The 19,649-nt window shown below is 38.2% G+C and overlaps 6 protein-coding genes across 6 annotated transcripts; 2 read left to right on the top strand and 4 right to left on the bottom strand.

Moving 5' to 3' along the window:
• Nucleotides 1-1,637: 1,637 nt before the first annotated feature.
• LOC6562179 lies at nucleotides 1,638-7,439 on the top strand. Its single transcript, XM_001988720.2, has 9 exons — nucleotides 1,638-2,032; nucleotides 3,666-3,811; nucleotides 4,091-4,285; nucleotides 4,350-4,441; nucleotides 4,660-4,794; nucleotides 5,400-5,554; nucleotides 5,614-6,286; nucleotides 6,413-6,511; nucleotides 6,578-7,439. The coding sequence occupies exons 1-9, from the start codon at nucleotides 2,019-2,021 to the stop codon at nucleotides 7,106-7,108; spliced, it is 2,040 nt and encodes a 679-aa protein (XP_001988756.1). The 5' UTR covers nucleotides 1,638-2,018; the 3' UTR covers nucleotides 7,109-7,439.
• Nucleotides 7,440-7,465: 26 nt separating this feature from the next.
• Nucleotides 7,466-8,902, bottom strand: LOC6562178. The gene is made up of 3 exons (XM_032736330.1): nucleotides 8,584-8,902; nucleotides 8,213-8,481; nucleotides 7,466-8,149 (listed from the first exon to the last, which is right to left on the bottom strand). The coding sequence occupies exons 1-3, from the start codon at nucleotides 8,900-8,902 to the stop codon at nucleotides 7,481-7,483; spliced, it is 1,257 nt and encodes a 418-aa protein (XP_032592221.1). The 3' UTR covers nucleotides 7,466-7,480.
• A 448-nt stretch (nucleotides 8,903-9,350) lies between these two features.
• LOC6562177 lies at nucleotides 9,351-10,934 on the bottom strand. Its single transcript, XM_001988718.2, has 3 exons — nucleotides 10,512-10,934; nucleotides 10,095-10,369; nucleotides 9,351-10,031 (listed from the first exon to the last, which is right to left on the bottom strand). The coding sequence occupies exons 1-3, from the start codon at nucleotides 10,864-10,866 to the stop codon at nucleotides 9,375-9,377; spliced, it is 1,287 nt and encodes a 428-aa protein (XP_001988754.1). The 5' UTR covers nucleotides 10,867-10,934; the 3' UTR covers nucleotides 9,351-9,374.
• A 271-nt stretch (nucleotides 10,935-11,205) lies between these two features.
• On the bottom strand, nucleotides 11,206-13,117 carry LOC6562176. The gene is made up of 3 exons (XM_001988717.3): nucleotides 12,879-13,117; nucleotides 12,346-12,481; nucleotides 11,206-12,282 (listed from the first exon to the last, which is right to left on the bottom strand). The coding sequence occupies exons 1-3, from the start codon at nucleotides 13,032-13,034 to the stop codon at nucleotides 11,423-11,425; spliced, it is 1,152 nt and encodes a 383-aa protein (XP_001988753.1). The 5' UTR covers nucleotides 13,035-13,117; the 3' UTR covers nucleotides 11,206-11,422.
• A 438-nt stretch (nucleotides 13,118-13,555) lies between these two features.
• LOC6562175 (pickpocket protein 28) lies at nucleotides 13,556-15,353 on the bottom strand. Its single transcript, XM_001988716.2, has 7 exons — nucleotides 15,191-15,353; nucleotides 14,984-15,110; nucleotides 14,641-14,925; nucleotides 14,490-14,577; nucleotides 14,339-14,424; nucleotides 13,795-14,276; nucleotides 13,556-13,725 (listed from the first exon to the last, which is right to left on the bottom strand). Exons 1-7 carry the CDS (start codon nucleotides 15,351-15,353, stop codon nucleotides 13,574-13,576), a joined length of 1,383 nt encoding a protein of 460 aa, XP_001988752.1. The 3' UTR covers nucleotides 13,556-13,573.
• A 1,281-nt stretch (nucleotides 15,354-16,634) lies between these two features.
• On the top strand, nucleotides 16,635-17,938 carry LOC6562174. Its single transcript, XM_001988715.2, has one exon. It carries the CDS (start codon nucleotides 16,647-16,649, stop codon nucleotides 17,892-17,894), a length of 1,248 nt encoding a protein of 415 aa, XP_001988751.1. The 5' UTR covers nucleotides 16,635-16,646; the 3' UTR covers nucleotides 17,895-17,938.
• The last annotated feature ends 1,711 nt before the right edge of the window (nucleotides 17,939-19,649 follow it).

Here is a 19,649-nt window from a genome sequence, read left to right on the forward strand (position 1 = left end):
AAATAAATATTTAATAGATCAGTGCTATGAAATAACAAATTAGATACTTAATTTTCAAATTGAGATATACGTGTGAATACTTAAGAAAATGATTGAGCAGCATTAATGAATTTGGTGTTATTATGTGTAAGATAAATACGTAAATTATGCAAAAGAATGCATCAATTCGATGGACATGTTAAGCACGTTGGTAAATATTAATGAAGTGCCCCGAGTGTTATTTATTGAGCGCAGCAAATGGTTTCAGCTCGATTTTAAGTCCACTTTAATCTCCATAACAATAACTCAGCGTAACTTAAGAAATCAGGCCATTAAATGTGCTTTTAATTAAATTACTGGGCAAATCATAAGTAAAAAGGCCAAACAGCAATTGAGGTTGAGTTACCAAAAGATATAAAAACTATATATAGCAAATGGCTGGTTGAGCAATAAACCATATATTGCCCACATATCACATATATATGACAGGTAACTAGTTGTACCAAAAATAAAAATGACTTAAAAGTTGGATGGAAGGTCGAAAGCTGATGAGTGCTAAGTGACCGCAGCCTCTAAAATTCAAAGTTCAATTTAGCTAGAAGTGTATAAGTTGATAGAAACAAATGCTCAAGTCCAAAGTTATCAACGAAGCGGGGATTTTGTCTATTAGATAAAATTATCAAAATGTTTGATCCGAAATTTTTTGTCGAGACATGTCTGGCATTCACCTGGAACTCGTTTCGATATGGACCGGTCAGCTCAACCAGTTTATCTGCACTGACTGAAATCGTAAAACACTTTAAGTAGAACTTCGCATACTTATCATGCCGTTGATTAGCACATCAGTTGATTCACAAGTGATATTATTATTATCATTATTTGTTCATTCCAACATATTGATGTCACGCTTAATAATATACGAATGATATAAATGATGCTTACTATTTTGAGGTAACATCTCTCCATAGATCTAATTATCTTAGCTTTAACTATGTGAGTTGCGATTTTTAAGTTATACATTTCTTCCGCATGCTTCCGCAATTACTAAAGAATTCTTGATTTATGTTGGCTAAAGCTTTTTTTTTTTAATTTATGCCATTATACCTTCCTTATCATAAATATTGTTAAGCATTTGCTTTTGATATTTCCACACAAAGCATAAAAAGATGTATTCTATTTAGAACACATGAGCATGAAGCTGCCACTTTGTATACAAATAAATCATTTTAATGCAATACTTTGTCAATTCTTTGTGACCTGTTCGAGCAGATTGAACGATTATAAATAGAGCACTAAACATTTTTTAATTAAAGTCATTTAAAAAGACTTAGATATAACTCAAATCTATCAAGTATTTAAAAAAAAAAATGGCGCGTAAATAAGGGCTAAAATGAATGACACTTACATACAGCACTCGAGCCACATGAAGGGTAACGAATCATATTACCTGTTTTTCCCTTTCCCCTTGCCTACACTCTCCCTTTCTGACTTTAATTAAGAGGCAGAAAGCAAAAAGCGGTGCAATCAACTGCAAACATAAACGTAAACAATCGCCAGTGCGCAGGACCTGCACTGGGCTCTCGGAAAGCGTTATAGAAAAGCTTTCGCTTTTTTCGCTGTTCCCAAAATGTATGTTGGAAAGCTTTAAATGAGCATTCAGTCAATTGCGGCCAATTTGAGTGAGCGCTACGTACTTGGAAAATTACGTCTGATATTTATACGCAATTGAGTGCGTAACCTAACGAAATAGTTTGTCTATTGTACGAGCTGTTACGCTTCAAGGCGTTACATGCCACGTCGACGTGGCTAATTAAAGGCAATGCCAAGCCACAAGTGATACAAAAGCAAACACAATAATTATTCTAAGCACTAAATAAAAGCCTACAATGCAATGACCGAAATAAAAATATGCAATTAACATTAAATGCCAAGAAGAAATAAAATTCAAAACATAGACTGCTGGTTGTTGGCAGGAAGCCAGAAAACTTAGCCAAAAGCTAACAAAAGTCTGCCAAAAAACAGCCCAGAAGAGCCGAACAATGTCGAGCGCCAGGTAAGCCTACCAACCAACGACAACAACCAACCACCCACCAAACCCAAACAGATTGCTCATGTTGTAGCCAACAGTTTATATGCAATGCATTCATGGTCAAACCTCTTAGCCAGCATGCATATAACGTTGATATTATGATCTGGCCACATGCCACATGATATATGTGTATTTGTCGTGTAATCAATAAATTGATTTTTGATTGTTGGATTGCTGAACTGGATTTTCCCCAAACAACCCATATTCCCACCCACTTGCCCACTTGCTGACTGTGCAGCCTTTGTTTTTATCTATTTTACTATTTTCTATATTTTTTCTTCTTTTTTTGTTGTTGCCATTTTTCATGTGTCGGCGTCGCACTGACTGGCGCTGCTTCTGTCTCGTTGTGCTCTTGTGTTTTGTTGTTTTCGCCACTCATTTATTTAACTTTTGTATGCTCTACACATTTAGTTGCGACCAGCAGTGCGTATGTGTAATGTCCAGTAACTAACTTAATATGCATTCTGAAGAAAAAAATATTTTTAAATATTTATAAATTTTTATATATTTATATTTAGATAGGAATTTTTGAGGATGCTGATGAATTTTATATAATTTTTGACTACACATAATTATTGAATTCCGATTTTCAATTTGTATCTTTATCATTTTTTGTGTTTTATTCGAAATCTAAAATTATAATAAAGCTCAGATTTGACTCAATTATTAACTTTAACATAAGAGCCTCTCTCCTTAAGTTCATTAAAAAACACATACTCCTAAGTATAAAAAATGTAAGTGTAGTAAATTGAGTTTACTTTTACCAAAAGGAAAACAAAAATTAATAATAATTATTATATTACAAGCTAGCGTTTGTAGGTAACATATAGTCGTTGAGCTTGAAGCTTATTTTTGGCGATTTGTTATGTCGGTGGCAAGTCACGCACTTTGCGAATCTAAACAGCTAAACCAACAGCAGACAGACAAGACTCTGATATTTATGAAAAAACAGAGAGGAAGGATGTGTTCTATTTACATATTAATATTATATTTTTGTGTTTGAGGTAGAATATCAACCTGCTGTGAAAGAGTGAAGAGAGAATTATAAATGTGCATAAAAACATTCTTATGAATATCAAGGATGTTGGTGAATATAAAGCACTACATAAGCTAAACATAGAATAGAACTATTGTTAATTCAGTCGGTTAGCAAACTCAAATAATTGGGCCACTTAGCTCTGACGCCATCAAAAAGTTAACAAGCTGCCTCAGGCTGGAAAGACAATTGCCATGTAATTAAGGATAATTGAGCGTCTAAAATATGCAGGAATCGTGCATACAATTACAATAAGCAGCAAATTGGCCAAAAGGCGCAAGGCAAACATTTCTTGTGGATTTGAATTACAAAACAGGATACAGTGCAGTAAGGACACACAGCTAAACGAGCGAATTTTACATGAGTCACGAGAAGCAAACAGAACAGAAACCGATTGAAAACCACAGAGTAGACAGCTCTTCCGGTTGGCGCCAATAAATGTCCGGTTTGAACTTAATTGTGTGTGGGCTGGTAACCCAACATTTAATTAAGCTTTAATTATATATTATATTTGCCAGACGACCTGATTTATGACCAGATTTGTGTTTTATATTCTTACAGCTTGCTTGACGCGCTCTGCTGCGGCAGCGGCGCTCGCCTGGCGTTGGGCACCTCAGTGATTGCCTACTTGATAGCTTTCAATGAGGCTGCCGCACCGGGTCTAATATTTGCCACACTACTTGCCACAATCTATGGCGCCATAGCAGGTGAGTAGATATTACCTGATATGCAATGCTTTCCTTAACGAGTCCTTAAAAGGAGGTGTGAAAAACCACACAGGCAAAAAACAGATAAATCTTTTTTAAATTTGTTAATAAGTATTAATGGATAATTAAACAATCCTTTATCTACGTATAACTAATTACGTTAATAACATTTTGGACATGGTTTATCCAGTAGAATAGTTCATTATCTTAATTTTTTTTAATATTGTGTTAAAAATTAAATAAAAGTAATAATTACTTATAATTTTAATGCACTTACAGCTCGCTGCAAGTCGAGTCTGCGTAGCCTGCAAATGCCTTATGTGCGTGCCACAAATAAATTTGACTTTGGCTGCCTCTTCTTGGCCACCTGGATGGATGCACTGGCAGCCATGTGCGCCTGTGCCGCACTCTCTCGCACCCTGAGCGCCTGTCTGGATGCCATGACTGGTGGCCTGGCCCGTATTCTTATACTGGGTGCGTGACCAATATTGCTGCCACGACTGTACTGATTTTAATTATATTTGTTGCTCACTTTTAGGCCGCAATTCACCGGCAAATGAGCCCTGGCCGGATGTGCTTGGTGTTGCCGTTGTCTTCTTGGTAACTGGAATGTTTATGTTAGGTCTCGAGGTTCGTACTTTGCACTTTTATTCAGATTCACACTTAATTCAAAGTTCTTGTGAATAGTTTTATGCATTTAATGTTTTCATTTGTATTTAAGCACACAGGTAAATGTTATGTTGAACATTTTTAATTATATGCGAATCATGTATATCCTTATATTTGTGGCAGTTCTCTTTAAACAATAGAAATAAAAATGTTCAAATTAAATCTGATCTTTTTTGCAGCACTCGAAGGCTTTCAGTTTCATCATGACACTTGGCATGTTCGGGCTAAATGCAATTCTCAGCGCAGTTGGTTGGTGGCGTGGCGACTTTGTGGCCTGGTCGGACAACTACTTTCAGCCAAATGGCATTAGCAGCGTAAGTGGTTCATCCGCTTTCCCCCACTCATTCCCTCTTTACCCCTTTCAGTTAGTGTGCTGATGGGCGTGGTTTTAGGTCAGTGCACTATGCGCTTTTTCTTTCATTTTTTTGTCTTTTTTTTATCGATTTTTTGGCGCATTACTGGCAACGGCTGTCGTGACTACCGACAATTGAAGCCACAGGATGTGAGCTTTTGATTATGACACGTGGAGCCAACTTTTTTGTTATGGATTCTATGTGCCACAGCGTTGATTTCTGTTTCCAATGTAACGCATTGGTTGCGTTTCGCTAGACAACTCTTCCCATGCCGACTTCTGCTATAAAATTGCCTTCTATTTTTGCATTTTGGTTTGAAATTTATTAACTCAGTTTTGTTTTGTAGAAATAACAGATGTACTGTGTAGAAAACTGAGTTGCTATTCGAACTGAACAAGGTCTTAAAGTTATCTGCATCGTGTTTCTAATGCTATCATTGATGAGGTTTATTAAGATATTTCGAGAAGAAGTTGTAGTCAGTTACTCTTTGAAAGATAGGATATAAGATATAAGATATACCACTATCTGTGGCAAATTTATAATTTCTTGTTTGTCTATCGTTACAGTTCCTTTTGACGACCGCATTGCTTACCTATGCCTTTCCCAGTGTCTGGTCTCAGCAGCATCGCAGTGGTAGAATCACGGCGGTACTTGTGATTGCACTGGTGATGATCTCACTCCTGCTCACCTCCATCTGTCTCTCGACAGTGGTGCATTTCAAGTGGGTAGCCTCAACAGTAACTAATTAAACACGATAATCGAACAGCTCTAATCAAATAGATCACGGGAAGAATATGTGGCCGTACCACTTTTCAATATACTGGATGAGAGTGGATTTCATAAGTTGGTGCCTGCCTCCGCTTGTATGTTGCTGTTGACCAGCTCGGCAGCGTTTCTGGAAATCTTTCCCGAGCTGTATGGCATTGTGGTGCGTCTGGCCACCTCCGAGTGGCGCATTCTAAGCAAACAAATCAGCTATGAGAGCTCCGACAGTGGCAATCCCGTTCTTGCCGTCTTCATTGCGGGCAGCCTGTGTGCCATGTTGGCCTTTGCGTGTCCGCTGCAGCATCTCAGCTACTGTCTGGCAGCTAGTCACATAACTGGCGCCCTTCTGCGTGCCTTCTACTTGCTATATGTGCCATACCGTCCCAAATTCATGCAGCCCAGCAGCAGTGAGTCATCGTTGTCCTACAGTCGCCTCTCCACAGCGCCCATTGCCAAGAGCAGCAGCAGCTGCAGCGCTGCCACATCTACATCCAGTCGCATGAAGCGCACTCTCTGGCACATTGGCTTGTCCAAGCAGAGTGGCCTAAAGAAAAAGCCGAAGAACAAATCAAGAACTAAGCCCGAGGTGGAAAAGGAATGGCTCCTGCTAGGCGAACCCACATCTCCACTGGCGCAACGCGAAGGCAGAGATGTCGAGTCCACCATTCTGTCAGACAGCGAGCCACCGGTGAGTGTTCTAGGGAACAGAAACCCCAAAAACTTATATTTTTGATTTCTGCAGATGGCATTCGAAGCCTTTTGCATCTGCATTTCATTTTTAATTAATGTCAATCTTGTTGTTTGATTACTGTAGCCATCTGATTTTGAGTATCCCGATAAGTTTGACAAAAGCGATTCGGATACCTCAACGGACATTGATGCCATAGTCGATGAGTATCGTCAGAAGATAAAGGTAACTGGACTATAAATATTTGCTTTCCCATTTCATAAAACTCAGTAAGACTCTGCTTTGATTCAGGTCACCACAGCTGGTCCGCTGGAGCGCAGTGTGCGAGTGCCGACACTCAGCTCATGGAGGGTGACAATATTTTCAATTGTCGTCATCGGATTGGGGATAGCGCTGTGTGTGGCTGGTCTGGTGTTGCGTTGGGCACCCGCTGCGTTCACTGGCGCCATTGGAGTCTTGATTGTGGCCATGATGATGGGCGTTATACCGCAGTACACCGGCAGCGTCATCAATGTGAGTCCCGTGCTGTGCGGAATGTGCCTGCTGCTCAGCGTTGTCCTCTTCTCAGCCTGTGCGGTCTACTCGTGGCCGGGTGTGCTCCTCTGGCTGCTGGGTGGCCTCGCTTTGCTGATACGATGTGATAAATATTGCTGCAGCTGCTTCGATCAGACAACCATATTGAATGCCCAGCTGATTCCCAGTGTTTCCGGCAAGGCATCAAGCTCAACGTCAGCGACAATGGGTGCATCCACAAGCATTAGGATGCCCCGGCCCCCGAAGGGTGTGATTAGTCTGCCGCATCGGGTCAGCGGCATTAGATGACAGTCGGAGTCCTCCGAGGAGGAGGGCGAGGAACTCTTTCATGAGGACTTCAATGTGCGCGACTTTGATGACGACGATGCTAATGAGGATTGCTGGACTGATTAGCTAGCAGTCAATGTGTGAGGTCTTTTAAATGTAGCTAGCCTTTTAACAATTGCAATGCGGATCTTAGCCCAAAGAGTCCAGCTTGAAGTTAGTATTATACAACTATATATATTTATATAACAATATGTATGCCATCAAAACTAGTTAGTTTATACCTATGACGAAATCTATTTGCTGTTAGTTCCAACTATTAGGTCATTTAATAAATATTGTATGTCCCAAAAAATACAATTATTATTTTAATTTCTTGATGTATATCAGAGGATTTTATTGAGGCGTGTATATATTATTGTGATCCATGAGATAATCAACTAGTTCCTCAATTGGCGCCATTATTTTTTTCTCATAATTAGGCTGCAATTCGATGACCCTCAGATACATTTCAGTTCGGTCAACATTTAGATAATAGTCAAATTTCTCGGGCTCCTCGGCACGCATCTTATTGGCCAAACTTGCTGACATTTTTGTCTGTGGTTCGGTTATGGCCTTCATTACCAATGCGGCTAAGCGAGTGCGTTGACAGTCCTCCAAAAAATTCTCTTTTGTAATCAGATTTGTCGGCACCTGAAGTCGAACAAATTCCGATTGAAGACAATCGTAATAATGCTCCAGGCATTGTTCATAAATAGCAAGTCTATCACTTGATGACGCTACTATATAGAGCACAAATAGAACATCTAATGTCGGTGAGCAATACTTAGTCAACTGGAAGTCCACAATACAGCACGAGTTGGGTACTTTGGCACTCTGACTAGGGAAACCAAAAAGTATATTGCGATCCCAACTGTCGCGATGACACAGCACATTCTTTATGGTCTTCGAGGGCTTAACCATCTCTTTCGTTTTGATCAGGAGCTGATAAAGTTTATCCTTAATGAAAGCTTGAGCGGATTCCGTTTGGTATTTGTCATGTCGTGCCGCCAAGAAAACGATACCCTGTTGACGATGTATAGTTAAGGAAAAGTATATTTATATAGCATTTTTTCTGGGTGTTCGAACCTTTAAGCCTGTGGTAAACCACTCATTTTGCGTGTCCAGCATTAGTTCGATGTTGACCGCCTTGTAGCGATCGCCAATATTAAATTGATCAGCATGCTCCCATGCAATGCTCGCCGCATGTAGAGCAGCCAAATGCTCCAACACCAACTTGTAATGCTCTAGGGTATAACCCTCCATTGGTTTAAGGTGGCGATAACTAAGCGTAAGATCCTCCAGCACAATTACATCATCTCGACTGTAGTAGCATTGCGGAAAGAGCTTGCGGCTTCCTAAAGAAGATAAATTAGGTTATTTCAGAGTACTTACGAATACAAATATATCTATAAAGTATGGAAGTAATTCAATATAATATCATTATAAAATGTACCTACCATATCTCTGCACATTGGGCAATATTTGACTATAGATGGTTGATTCCTTGAGAAAAACTCCTTTGCGTTCGCATTCAGCTCTCTGCGGCGCATTTTTATAGGGTAAACTTTTAACAAAGTATTGCAAATGATGCTTCGTTTTTGTCTCTGTATTTTCGACGTCCAAAAGCAGCTTGTAGTATTCACCCATGTAGCCCTGTAAATCATTGGAGCCCGCATCGAGTTGCCGATTTATTATAACCAAATTTTCCTTTTCAATTTGCGGCTGTAGCGTACGTAACGCTATCAGATGACATTCCTCAGAGCTAAGCAGTTCCATTGATGCTGACAGTTAGATGTATACTGAAGAGAACTAAGTAACACGATCTTGTAGCTCGCAAAAGATATCAGATACAATCAAAGAATTCGCAAAGTAATCATAAAAAAAACGTTTTATCTATGTACAATCCCAACAATCTCAGCTCTTTTATATACAATTTTTGCGATAAGATAATCTTTGAGTAAAATAACTAAAAGTGATAAGCTTCTGTTACTAGGTAGCATTGAGATTACACAGAAAAACAAAGTCACTATTACATTTTATGTTAAATGTTGTATTTCAGTTCTCTATATATGTTTTTAGACTGTATGCTTTCACATATAAAATATTTTAAATTTGAGAGAATATTTGGCTAAGCATAAATCTCTATAAATATTTCATCATATTAAAAAAAAATTAGTCTCATTAAAAAAGTACAAATGCTGAATCTTAATACAAAGACATTTCATTTCAGTTCAAAGATAAGGCCGTTTTATTCGGCTTGTTTATAGTATGTCAGTTCCAATAAATCATCTACACAGGCATATAAATAACGTCGGAAGTCCCCATGTTCGTCCATTAAACTTAAAACACTTTTGGTGCGATCCACATTGCAGAAACTATGAAACTCTCCCGCCTGTTCATCCTTCAGTTTCTTCAGATAGTTATCGGGCAATCTGAGTATGGTGGCTGCAATGCAATTATATGTGGCACCAAAAAGCGAAAAGTCCTTCAACGATTGCTCAAAATCAGAGCGACTAAGCTGCTCGCGTTCTGCATCAACTCCCATGGCCACCAGCTCCGACACCAGGTGCTCATAGTAGTCAGATGTAATCCGCTCCATCATTTCTTTGCGTTGCGCTGGCTCCACATTCAGATAGCTGGCCATTAGGAAGTCCACAGCTGGCGGCGCATAGCGACACAGCTGAAAGTCAACCAGCACACAGCCCACATTCTCGGACTGTTCCTTGGGATAGAAGACATTGCCACCCCACGCGTCACGATGTAGAAATACGTTGCGATGCACAGGTGATGGATTTGCCATATAGTAGACCCGATCTAGGCAACGTGGCAGCTCATTTGCTATATACGCCTGAGCAGCTGCATCATTGATCACTCGAGGATGTGTAGCAGTCACAGCCAGAATAGCCTGAAAAGCACAAAAATTCTCTTCAATCAACAACAATTTCAGGCAGCCAAATCGAAAACGAACCTTTATGCCCGTCGTCCACCATTCGATATCGGGATCAATTGACTTCTCCAGCAGCCACTGTCTAAATTCCACTCCGATTGTCACCCGATGCTTTCGCTCATAAGCCACGCTGCTGGCATGCAGGGTAGCCAGTGCCCTCAGCATCGGTCGTAGCTGTTCCTCGCTTAGAAATTTCGTTTCTGAGGGCAGTGATCTGTAGCCCAAATCTTCAATATTTTGCATTACGAACAGATCGTCCCGGGTGAAATAGCACTTGGCACACCACACATGAGCAGCTATTTAACATTAATATATTCAAGTATATAAAATGAATGAATGAATGAATGAAAATAAAAATATATAGCTTCATCTTTGTTATCAAGATTTGTGTACTAATTATAACAATGCCAGTTCTCTCTTTAGTTTACCCTCACTTACAGAACTTTTTCAGCTCATTGAGCAGCAATTCATACAGTCTGGCCTCCTTTTTAATAATGCCCGACTTTTCGTCGTAGTAGGACATGTCCGCATTCTCGTATACCATCGATTTGACAAAGAGACGTGTTGTGCGTTCCTCTGTTTCATTTTCCAATCGATAGCTGAGCACGAGGTGATAATATTCACCTAGAAAACCCACATGCTCAATGGCCGGCAAAATTTGGAACTTGTTAAGGATTCCCATTTGATTGTGATCTTTGAGCACAGCTTTTAATATCTGCTCGCATTCATCAATTGAAAACAGTTCGAAACGATTGGTTCGCGTCAACACCGGTTTATAATCTTGTTTACTCATGATATTAACGATTCAATAGTAAATCTTATTAAATGACTTATGTGCACCGCCCGCAGCGAAAAAATAACAAACGTACTCTGCGAGAGACAATATCAAACTATTGTATTTACAATTTCGAGCCTTTTCTTATAAGAACTCGTTGTTCGCTCTACCCTTACTTAAAAAAAGTATACACAACTTGTTGTCTAGTTAGATGGCAAATAGTTTCAATAGTTATTGAATTGAATGCGTTGTTAATAAACCAGATTCTATAAAAAAAGTATTTGTTGTTTATCGTATTTAATTTTAATTTTTAATATCAAAACAACCTATTTGGCATGCGATCATTTGGCTATCTTACGTTTTATTTTAAACCATATACATATGTATTTCGTTTGGTTTTCAATACAAACTTTCATTAATTTAAGCAAATTATAGTTATTCAATGTAGTGCATTAAAATGTCGGTGCGCTATTTATTTCATATATATGATTTATGTGCACAGCTTATCGCTCGCATTGCTTTACAGAGTAGTGAATTCTATCTTATCGGTGTGTGGGAGAGAGTGAGGGTAATGTCACTTGACAAGAGCAATTTCTATGACTTCCAAGCAGCACTTTTCCATGACGTCTCTAAACTCTTGATTCTCTCTCATATAATCGAGAATGACAGCACTCCGATCCACATATTTGAATGCGTTCGTAACAAATTCTCTGGGAACTTTGATAACGGTAGCTACCAAGGCATTGTATAGAGCTCCAAAAAGCCGAAATTCTTCGTAGGATTGCAACAGTTCCGATTTGGGTATCAGTTCAGCGGACTCCAAGCCAAAGTCCTGTAAGTCCTTTTGCAGACATTTATAATATAAATCAATGCAATTAACTTCCACTCGTCGTCGCTCTGCACTTGTCAGATTCAAATAGAGGCTGAAACATAAGTCGACAGCTGGTGGCGAGTAGCGACAGGTCTGGAAATCAATCAGTAACGCCGCATCTTTGTGATCAGCAGGAAAGAAAACATTGGCCGCCCATAGATCACGATGGCAGACAACATTCCTATATTTGCTGGAGGGTGAAATCTGCTCATAAACCCTCTGCACGGCATCAGCCAGCTGAGAGTCCATGCTTGGTTGGTACTGAGGCAGTGTTTTTATTACGGCCAAGATAGCTGAGATTCCTGTTGTATACCAGTCTATATTTGGAGCCACTGTTATCTCATACAAGTATTCACCAAATTGTTTTCCAATATTTATACCCTCTCGCTGCTCATAGACCAAACTGGCTGCATGGAAAGCCGCCAGGGCTCGCAACAATTGATGCATCTGATTCATGCTTAACATCGTATTTCCTGCCCCACAATAGCCAATGAGTTTCATGTTCTCGAGCACAATCAGGTCGGAGCGCGTATAAAATGATTTGGGGCTCCATGTGATCCTTGCTGTGAAATGGCATTAAAACTATTAGCAGCTTAAATTTTGCATATGTTTTTGATATTACACACAATATTTTTGCATCTCATTTAGTAGTGTCTCGTACAACAATGCCTCCTTCCGAAAAATAGACTCTTTTTCAGCCTCATCGCTTTGCTGTTGCAGCGCCTTGACAAAAACTCGTTCAACTTGAGTTTTTGAAGCTGTCTGAAAGTATGCAAGCATATTTTTTGATTATATTTTTAGATAAATGCGATAAAGTAAAATAATCTTACAACGGTTCAATAAATATGATAAGATAATGAAATTACCCAAATTATTAATATTTATAAATACTTCTTTGGATTTTCAAATACTTTGTATGACGTTATCCTAAAGAGTTTATTTTCTTTCAAAGGTTTAATAATAATAATTACTTAGTTTATTGTCTAAAGGAAAGTAACGAACATTTAAAGCTGAACAATTTATATTTTGTTGAACAATATGTACACATACACAGATAACTAATTATAATAATATGGCAAAGGCCATAAGACATTTAATTTATCATTTCATGATCATTCAGTTCGATCTGTCACTGCGAAAATAATCTAGTTAAACTTACAGTGCAGTAAATTAAAGTCAACGTATAATATTCGCCCAGATAACCAACGGCTTCTTTGTCCCTCTCCAGTTCATAATCTACGAGATGCAATCTTTCGTTTTCGACATTTAATAACTTACTTAGGATTTGCAAACATTCCCCGCGCGTTAAGAGCATATTTCGTATACTCTGTATGACGTATACGCACTGTGAGTGACTTTATCGTATTCCGTCTTTGTCTCTTTCTCTTTTTAGAATTTTCTTCGTACGTTTTTCTCACTACAATTTTTCAGTGCGTTAGCGCTGCCGAACGCGATTAAACTGAGCCAAAATTAAAATTTCCGAGACTCTGAGAATTGTTCGGTTGGTTCGTGGCATACAGCTGACTGTCGTTGGGAGTGTGCCAAATATAGCATGGTATATAGGATAAGACCATTAAACCTAAAAACTGTTGATTTCAGTATTTCAGTATTTCACAGACGATTTATAGGTAGCAATTAAGATTAAGTCAAAATTATTTGCGATTGTGCGAACTGTGCAAATAATTTATCCTGAAAACTAAATTCTACTTTTATTTTTCGAAAGCGAAGCAATAAAATTTATTTATTATAATTTTATTATTTTTTTTTTGATACACGAATTAAAAAATTTGTTAATTTAGCGAAATTAAAAAATAATAATTTTTTCAATTAGTTTGTGTTAATAAAACATCGATTTTAGTTTTCGATTTTAAGCTGACTGAGTCTCTTCAGGCGTTGTTTCTCGTGCATGTAGGTGGTATAGGGTCGTATGGTCATGTAGTATATGATCTCCACAAAACTCAGCAAGCTGGCGCCCACAAACAGAACCGTTGTGCCACCAATGGATACTATAAAGCAAATGTACTTGATTATCTAGTTACACGGTTGACAAATATACATTTTCAAGTCCCACTTACCTACGAGATCCAATTTGCCTCTTACCAAGTTACGCTTGTAACGTTCCGTTGGCAGATCAATGAGTGCCACTTCTATTTTAGAGATTGGATTCTGGTGTCCATAAATGTTATCCTTGCTGTCAAAGACGGTTGTGATGTCCACCTCCGTACAGGAGGGCAGGCAATCGCAGACGAGTCCTTTGCGGCCACGTCGACGTGACCATTTGGCAATGATCACGGAGAGATCCTCGTAATTGCGATTTAGACACTCCAATCCATCCATGTTACATAGCTGCCAGTCGGGTGAGTTAGGTGTCAGATGGCTAGAGCAATTGCACAACTCCATTTGCCTATCCTTGCGGCACTGCACCGTACAGGCGCTGTAACTATAATAGTGATGCACATCCAGAATATTCTCATCCGGAAAACGACAGTTGCGCTGTTGGACGCTCGTCTGCCGGATCTCCTCATCGTTCTCAATATCACGCTTGGATACAAATCGACTGATCGATAAATGTACAACTATAACAAGTATATCGGGTATCATGGAACTAAAAGTACTTACACAAACGATATGTAGGGACCCACAACGAAAAAATCAGTTTTTGGTGTTACCAAAGTGGGCACCTCCTCAGTACCCAGAATGAAAACCTTTCCAGCGTGAATATTAAGTAGCTATCCTACTTTATATGTATATTGAAATTTAGCTCACTTACCGTTGCCTCTGTGTGTAGCTCCATTGTCAAAGATCCAGGACCCGTATAGCGATTGGAGTACATATTCAATTTTGGACCTTTGTGCTTTCTGTATAAATTGAAAATATTTAAAACACCAATGATTAATGTTAATTCTGATTGCTTAACTAACCCCGCCTGCATTGAGTTGATGGCATAGCATATTCCCAGTTCCGTTTCCATGCGTTGAAAATATCTGCAGCAGTCAAAGGGTGATTTATTCCACTGACAGCTCTTAATGGAGTCCACACAGCTGCTCCTAACCAGCTGGGCGTAATACGAGAAATTCGAGTAGAAACATGAAGCTGTGGATTCCTCCCCGCTGCACTCGTGCACAGTGTGATAGGACTCGCCACGAAAGAAGGCAATCTCGCTGAGTACTTCCTCCAAGGTAAAATCATGATCGGCTCCCCAGAGCCTAAAATATATCAAAATCAGATAGCGATAAGATGATACATATGTAAATGCATACTTACTGTTCGGCTACTTCCTGTATGCGATCCATATTCTTCGATTCACAAACTATAATGGCCGGGAAATTGGAATCCCAATCACGATAAGAACTCTCCACCACAAAGCTAATCGCGTTGTTCTCAAAAGCAGCTTGTCAATTTAGATAACAAATGAGCAGTCCTCCAAACAAACAAAAAAACGATACTCCATTCTTGAATTCTTAAACTTACCCAACGATGCTTTGATAAGCAACCAGGAGGCATACCATGAGACGATCAAACAAATGATCCAAAATATGCGCTCCAACCAGCTGGCATCTTCATCTACTATAAAGCGTGCCCCATGCAACGTGGAATTCTTCAAATATTCCTCAACGCTTCCTCGCAAGCGCATAATGTTATTATTTGCTTAAGCTCCATTCAGTAACTGAATTGTATGTCATAATAACCAATAGTTAAATAGTTCATGATTTTTACCAAACCATCTCGATAATGTTGTGGTACAGCTGTTAATTTTCCCAGTAATTCAGACACGCGGCAAGCGCACTTCGCAGCTGTTAGACAAAATTTATCAAGAGATCAACTAAATTGCCAACTAAATTGTCTGTGGTCATAATTATCTGATGAATTAGTTGTATTTGCCACAAGTCAACAATATAACTAGTTTACTATACCACATAATAAAACGGGCATGTGTTTTACGAGAGCCCCTCTAATCCACACGACAATATTTAACTAGACGGTTACGTTGTATTAAGTATTAAGTAGTAGTAGTAACAATGTTCACATGACAACCGCTATTTCATAAGTACAATAAAAAGATGACAATAATAATAACTACTTACAATAAATATAAATACTTATGACAATTTATTATATTAATTTCTTTGCCTGAATATCGTACAGTGGTTTGCTTTTTATAAATATAAAAAAACATTTTTCTGTTTAAATTCTGTTTGATTAAACATTAACTCACGACTGAAACGTAAATAGTATTTTATAAGGACTCTTTATAAAATGTTATCTATGGATTAAAAATTCGTTGACCGTCGCATGAATGAAGCATTCGTTGCTCGCTTGCTTTGATTTACTTAAAAAGCAAAAGGTATTTTTCCGGTTATTAAACTAAAGACTAAATCGTAAATTGTATCGTGTAAGCAGGTTTTCTGAGTTGTTCTGTTTTATTAAAACAAAACACATTTATCTTGCCATGAATGAAGTAGCGGTCATTGCATGACTATACCCTTTCTTACGCTTAATATTGTTGTTGATAAATAAAAGTAAAATAAAATAAAATAAATTTAAATCATAAATGAAGCCATTATAAGATCCACCAAATGTGCTTACAGATGCTTATTTCTCAACACTAAAATTACTAAAATACTCATTATCTGCATGAATACTTCATGATATATGTATTGGGATTGGCGCAAATTATTTGCATTGCGATTGATTATTGATATTTTCAGGGGTATCTTGATCGGCTCAGTTTGAAATTGTCACCATCGCATTCATTACACATCGATCATTCATACTGAAGAGTATTCAATATTCGACAGCCCTAAAGAAGATTCCCACTTTTGTCTAAATTATTATAGGATGGCTTTCAGGTATATTTACATAATATTCTGGCGCTAAGATATAAAGTAAGAGCCACCCCCAACGAGACGAATCAGTTGGAATCAGAATGGCAACGGCATTAGAGTTGAGCAACACCGAGATACGTGGCATGTGCCAGAGTTATCTGCATCAGAATGATCTGACTGCCAACTTTGAAATTATCAGCTATCAGTTGCAGCCGGTGTCAGAGGCGCCAGCCGGATTTCTAGGCAGTCACTTCTATCTGCAGGTTATATTGCGTCTACAGGAAACGGGAGAGTTGAAACAATTGCGCTTATTCTGCAAATCGGCGCCGGTGGGGAATGTATCCCATATGGAATATGTCGAGGATTTTTCCGTGTTTCAAAAGGAGATTTCCGTCTATCAGCATGTGCTGCCGGACGTGCAGGCAGCCTGCACAGAGATCGCACCCAAATGCTACTATGCGGATAAGAATCTGTTGGTCTTTGAGAATCTCATAGATCAGGGTTATCGCATGGGCGCTGATCGTGATGGTCTTTTAAATTATGAGCAGCTGCACTGCTGTCTGAAGACGTTGGCCGCTATGCACGCAGGATCTATTATAAAAGATCACAAAAAAAAACCGCAAATCCCTTTGGAGGAGAACGCATATCCATCGAATGTGCCGCCCGAGAATCTGCGTCTGGTCAACTTTAATCAAGCCTGTGAGGTGCTCAAGGAGTTTATAAAGATGATGCCCAAATATCAGAGCCAGCTGGATTACATATTGGCCAACTTTACCCAACGCATGTCAAGCATCTTTGAGCTGGTCAAAACTTCGAAGACTCGACTGAATGTACTTCTGCATGGTGATCTCTGGGCTAACAATATACTCTTCCAGTATGGCAAGTATGGCGAAAATCCGCTCCAATGTCGCTTCGTAGACTTCCAGTTGGCCAGGTATGCCGCGCCTGTCATAGATCTGATCACAGTGCTCACCATACCCACAACAAGCCAATTTCGGGAAGCTCATCTCAGTGAATTACTGGCGGAATATTATCGCTTTATGACCGAGTTTCTGAAACGTGCCGGCTTAAATATATCTGATTTCATGACTGAGGCTGAATACTATGACTCAGTGGAAGAGTATCGCATTGTTGGGCTCATAGAGAGCTGCCTTTTCTGTCATCTCGTCATCATGCCAACTACATGCACCCAGGATCTAACAGGCACTGCTGATGGCTTCAGCGATTTCTTCAGTCGCAAACGCATTGACATCTGCCTGAAAGCCTTCAACACCGATGAAATATACAGGAGTCGCATGCAGGACATGCTAGAGGACTTTATCGATCATTTTATATTACAATCATCGTAAATAAAAAAATATACTAAAAATAAAACCAAAAAATTTCAAGTCTACCATTTAATGTAATCTGCTGCTGTTTGACATAGCTTTCGAGGCTTCGTTAAGGTTTCGTTGAGTTTTTCGGTTTTGGTTTAGTGATTCAAAAACTTTAAAGCTGCCTTCAACCGGCTCTTTGGTGATGTCGCTGTTAGCTCGTAGCGTACAATTCAGTTGCCAACTGGCCGCGTTTATTTCAACAACATATTGCGGCTTTAAGTCAACGCTAATTAATCGAGAAACCTAACGGCTTTTGTGCTCGACAGGATTACGCTGCAAAAAAAAAAATTAAATTAAAAATAATAATAATACTAATCATACGGAGAAATACGCGTGAAATTATCAAATCAAAAAATAATTAATAACAATAAAACGAAAATGTGAGTTTTGCATGCTATTAATAAGTGAAATTGAAATTATATGTGAGCATAAAAAATTAATTAATTCTCTTTTTTAATTGTAAAGCACTAACTGACATTATGGGAAGTACATAAATTAACTGTTGATTTTTTAAATCTCATCTAGCGTCCACACAATGGAACCTTGCCAAATTCCCCCACATAAATTTTTGTGACCCATTCACCAAAAAGTTTGCCAACACTTAATAAAATTCAAAATATTTGCGTTTGTCCGCCAAAAGCAAAGCAGTTGCAAGCAACTGAAACAAAAACAACAACAAACATAGAGCAGCTGAAGGCGCAATGCAAATAACCATAAACAATTTGACCTACCACAATATAAACAACAACAACAACACAAACATTGGCCAAGTCTGAAAAACAGACAAACAATCACAGTTGACAGTTGCTCACGGCAAATAATTCAATTTAACGGTCAGGTTTTTTTCATAACAATTGCACAAAATGTTCAAAAAACAAAACAAAAAACAAAAAAAAAACTATACCACTTTAATTAGAGTACTGTTTTATTTGTGGGCATGGCTATTATTATTGTTGACTATATTTATCGCCTATTTTAAATCAACAGCAAGAAAGAAAGCATCAATGTAATTGAAACCAATCAGAACATTGATTGACTAATAAATACCCTCTTAAGAAAAATCTTCAAACTGCTGACTAACAAAAAATTCATTTTAAGAAAAGTTAAACTCTTTTTATGAGCTTTTGAAAAATAGAAAATTAGTTCTGAAAGTATAAGTATACCAATGAAGGGTTTATCTTTAAATCTATCGATTATAAACTCTAACCATCATTTCCGTTATAATGTTTATTGTACTGGGTATAAAAAGAAAACGTTTAACAGCCTGGTAAGTTATAATGGATGTATTGCTTATATTGTCATGTCTAAGTGGCATTACCAGAAGTGAATATTAATATTGACCATAAATTGACGACAGTTTTGTCCATGATGTAATCGCTTTTATTTTTGGGCAATAATTCGTGATTTTATTAATTAATTTTGTAGGTCAGCATAGTTTGCTTAAGCATTTAGTAATGGTGTTATATAAAATGTGATAAACCAAAATAAATAAAATAATATTATTATTACATTTTTTCTGTGAAACCTTCTATCAAAAATTGTTCGTTTCCAATCCGCATTTGGCTTAAATGTGCATTTCTAAAGAAAGTGCTCTACAAGGCATAGATAACTGATTTATCCTGTATTTGTAGAATTGGTTTACCTTAAGCCAATATAGATTGATAAAATTCACCGGTATTATTTAAGTGCATATTACTTCATATTTGTCTGTACATTATTTACTAGTTC

Source organism: Drosophila grimshawi, unplaced genomic scaffold, assembly GCF_018153295.1.
Source record: "Drosophila grimshawi isolate 15287-2541.00 unplaced genomic scaffold, ASM1815329v1 contig_1377, whole genome shotgun sequence".
Lineage (NCBI taxonomy): Eukaryota > Metazoa > Arthropoda > Insecta > Diptera > Drosophilidae > Drosophila > Drosophila grimshawi.

Coding starts and splice junctions, on each gene's coding strand:
- LOC6562174 (XM_001988715.2), top strand. CDS start 16,647: ATGGCAACGGCATTAGAGTTGAGCAACACCGAGATACGTGGCATGTGC.
- LOC6562178 (XM_032736330.1), bottom strand. CDS start 8,902: ATGGAACTGCTTAGCTCTGAGGAATGTCATCTGATAGCGTTACGTACG. Junction 8,482..8,583: donor GCCCAATGTGCAGAGATATG/GTAGGTACATTT, acceptor TATCTTCTTTAG/GAAGCCGCAAGCTCTTTCCG. Junction 8,150..8,212: donor GGTTTACCACAGGCTTAAAG/GTTCGAACACCC, acceptor CATCGTCAACAG/GGTATCGTTTTCTTGGCGGC.
- LOC6562176 (XM_001988717.3), bottom strand. CDS start 13,034: ATGCTCTTAACGCGCGGGGAATGTTTGCAAATCCTAAGTAAGTTATTA. Junction 12,482..12,878: donor TGACTTTAATTTACTGCACT/GTAAGTTTAACT, acceptor GCATACTTTCAG/ACAGCTTCAAAAACTCAAGT. Junction 12,283..12,345: donor AAATGAGATGCAAAAATATT/GTGTGTAATATC, acceptor GCCATTTCACAG/CAAGGATCACATGGAGCCCC.
- LOC6562177 (XM_001988718.2), bottom strand. CDS start 10,866: ATGAGTAAACAAGATTATAAACCGGTGTTGACGCGAACCAATCGTTTC. Junction 10,370..10,511: donor CAATGAGCTGAAAAAGTTCT/GTAAGTGAGGGT, acceptor AATGTTAAATAG/CTGCTCATGTGTGGTGTGCC. Junction 10,032..10,094: donor GGTGGACGACGGGCATAAAG/GTTCGTTTTCGA, acceptor TGTGCTTTTCAG/GCTATTCTGGCTGTGACTGC.
- LOC6562179 (XM_001988720.2), top strand. Junction 3,812..4,090: donor AATCTATGGCGCCATAGCAG/GTGAGTAGATAT, acceptor ATGCACTTACAG/CTCGCTGCAAGTCGAGTCTG. Junction 6,512..6,577: donor AGTATCGTCAGAAGATAAAG/GTAACTGGACTA, acceptor GCTTTGATTCAG/GTCACCACAGCTGGTCCGCT.
- LOC6562175 (XM_001988716.2), bottom strand. CDS start 15,353: ATGCGCTTGCGAGGAAGCGTTGAGGAATATTTGAAGAATTCCACGTTG. Junction 14,425..14,489: donor AGCTACACACAGAGGCAACG/GTAAGTGAGCTA, acceptor CACGCTGGAAAG/GTTTTCATTCTGGGTACTGA. Junction 14,277..14,338: donor GGTCCCTACATATCGTTTGT/GTAAGTACTTTT, acceptor TTTATCGATCAG/TCGATTTGTATCCAAGCGTG.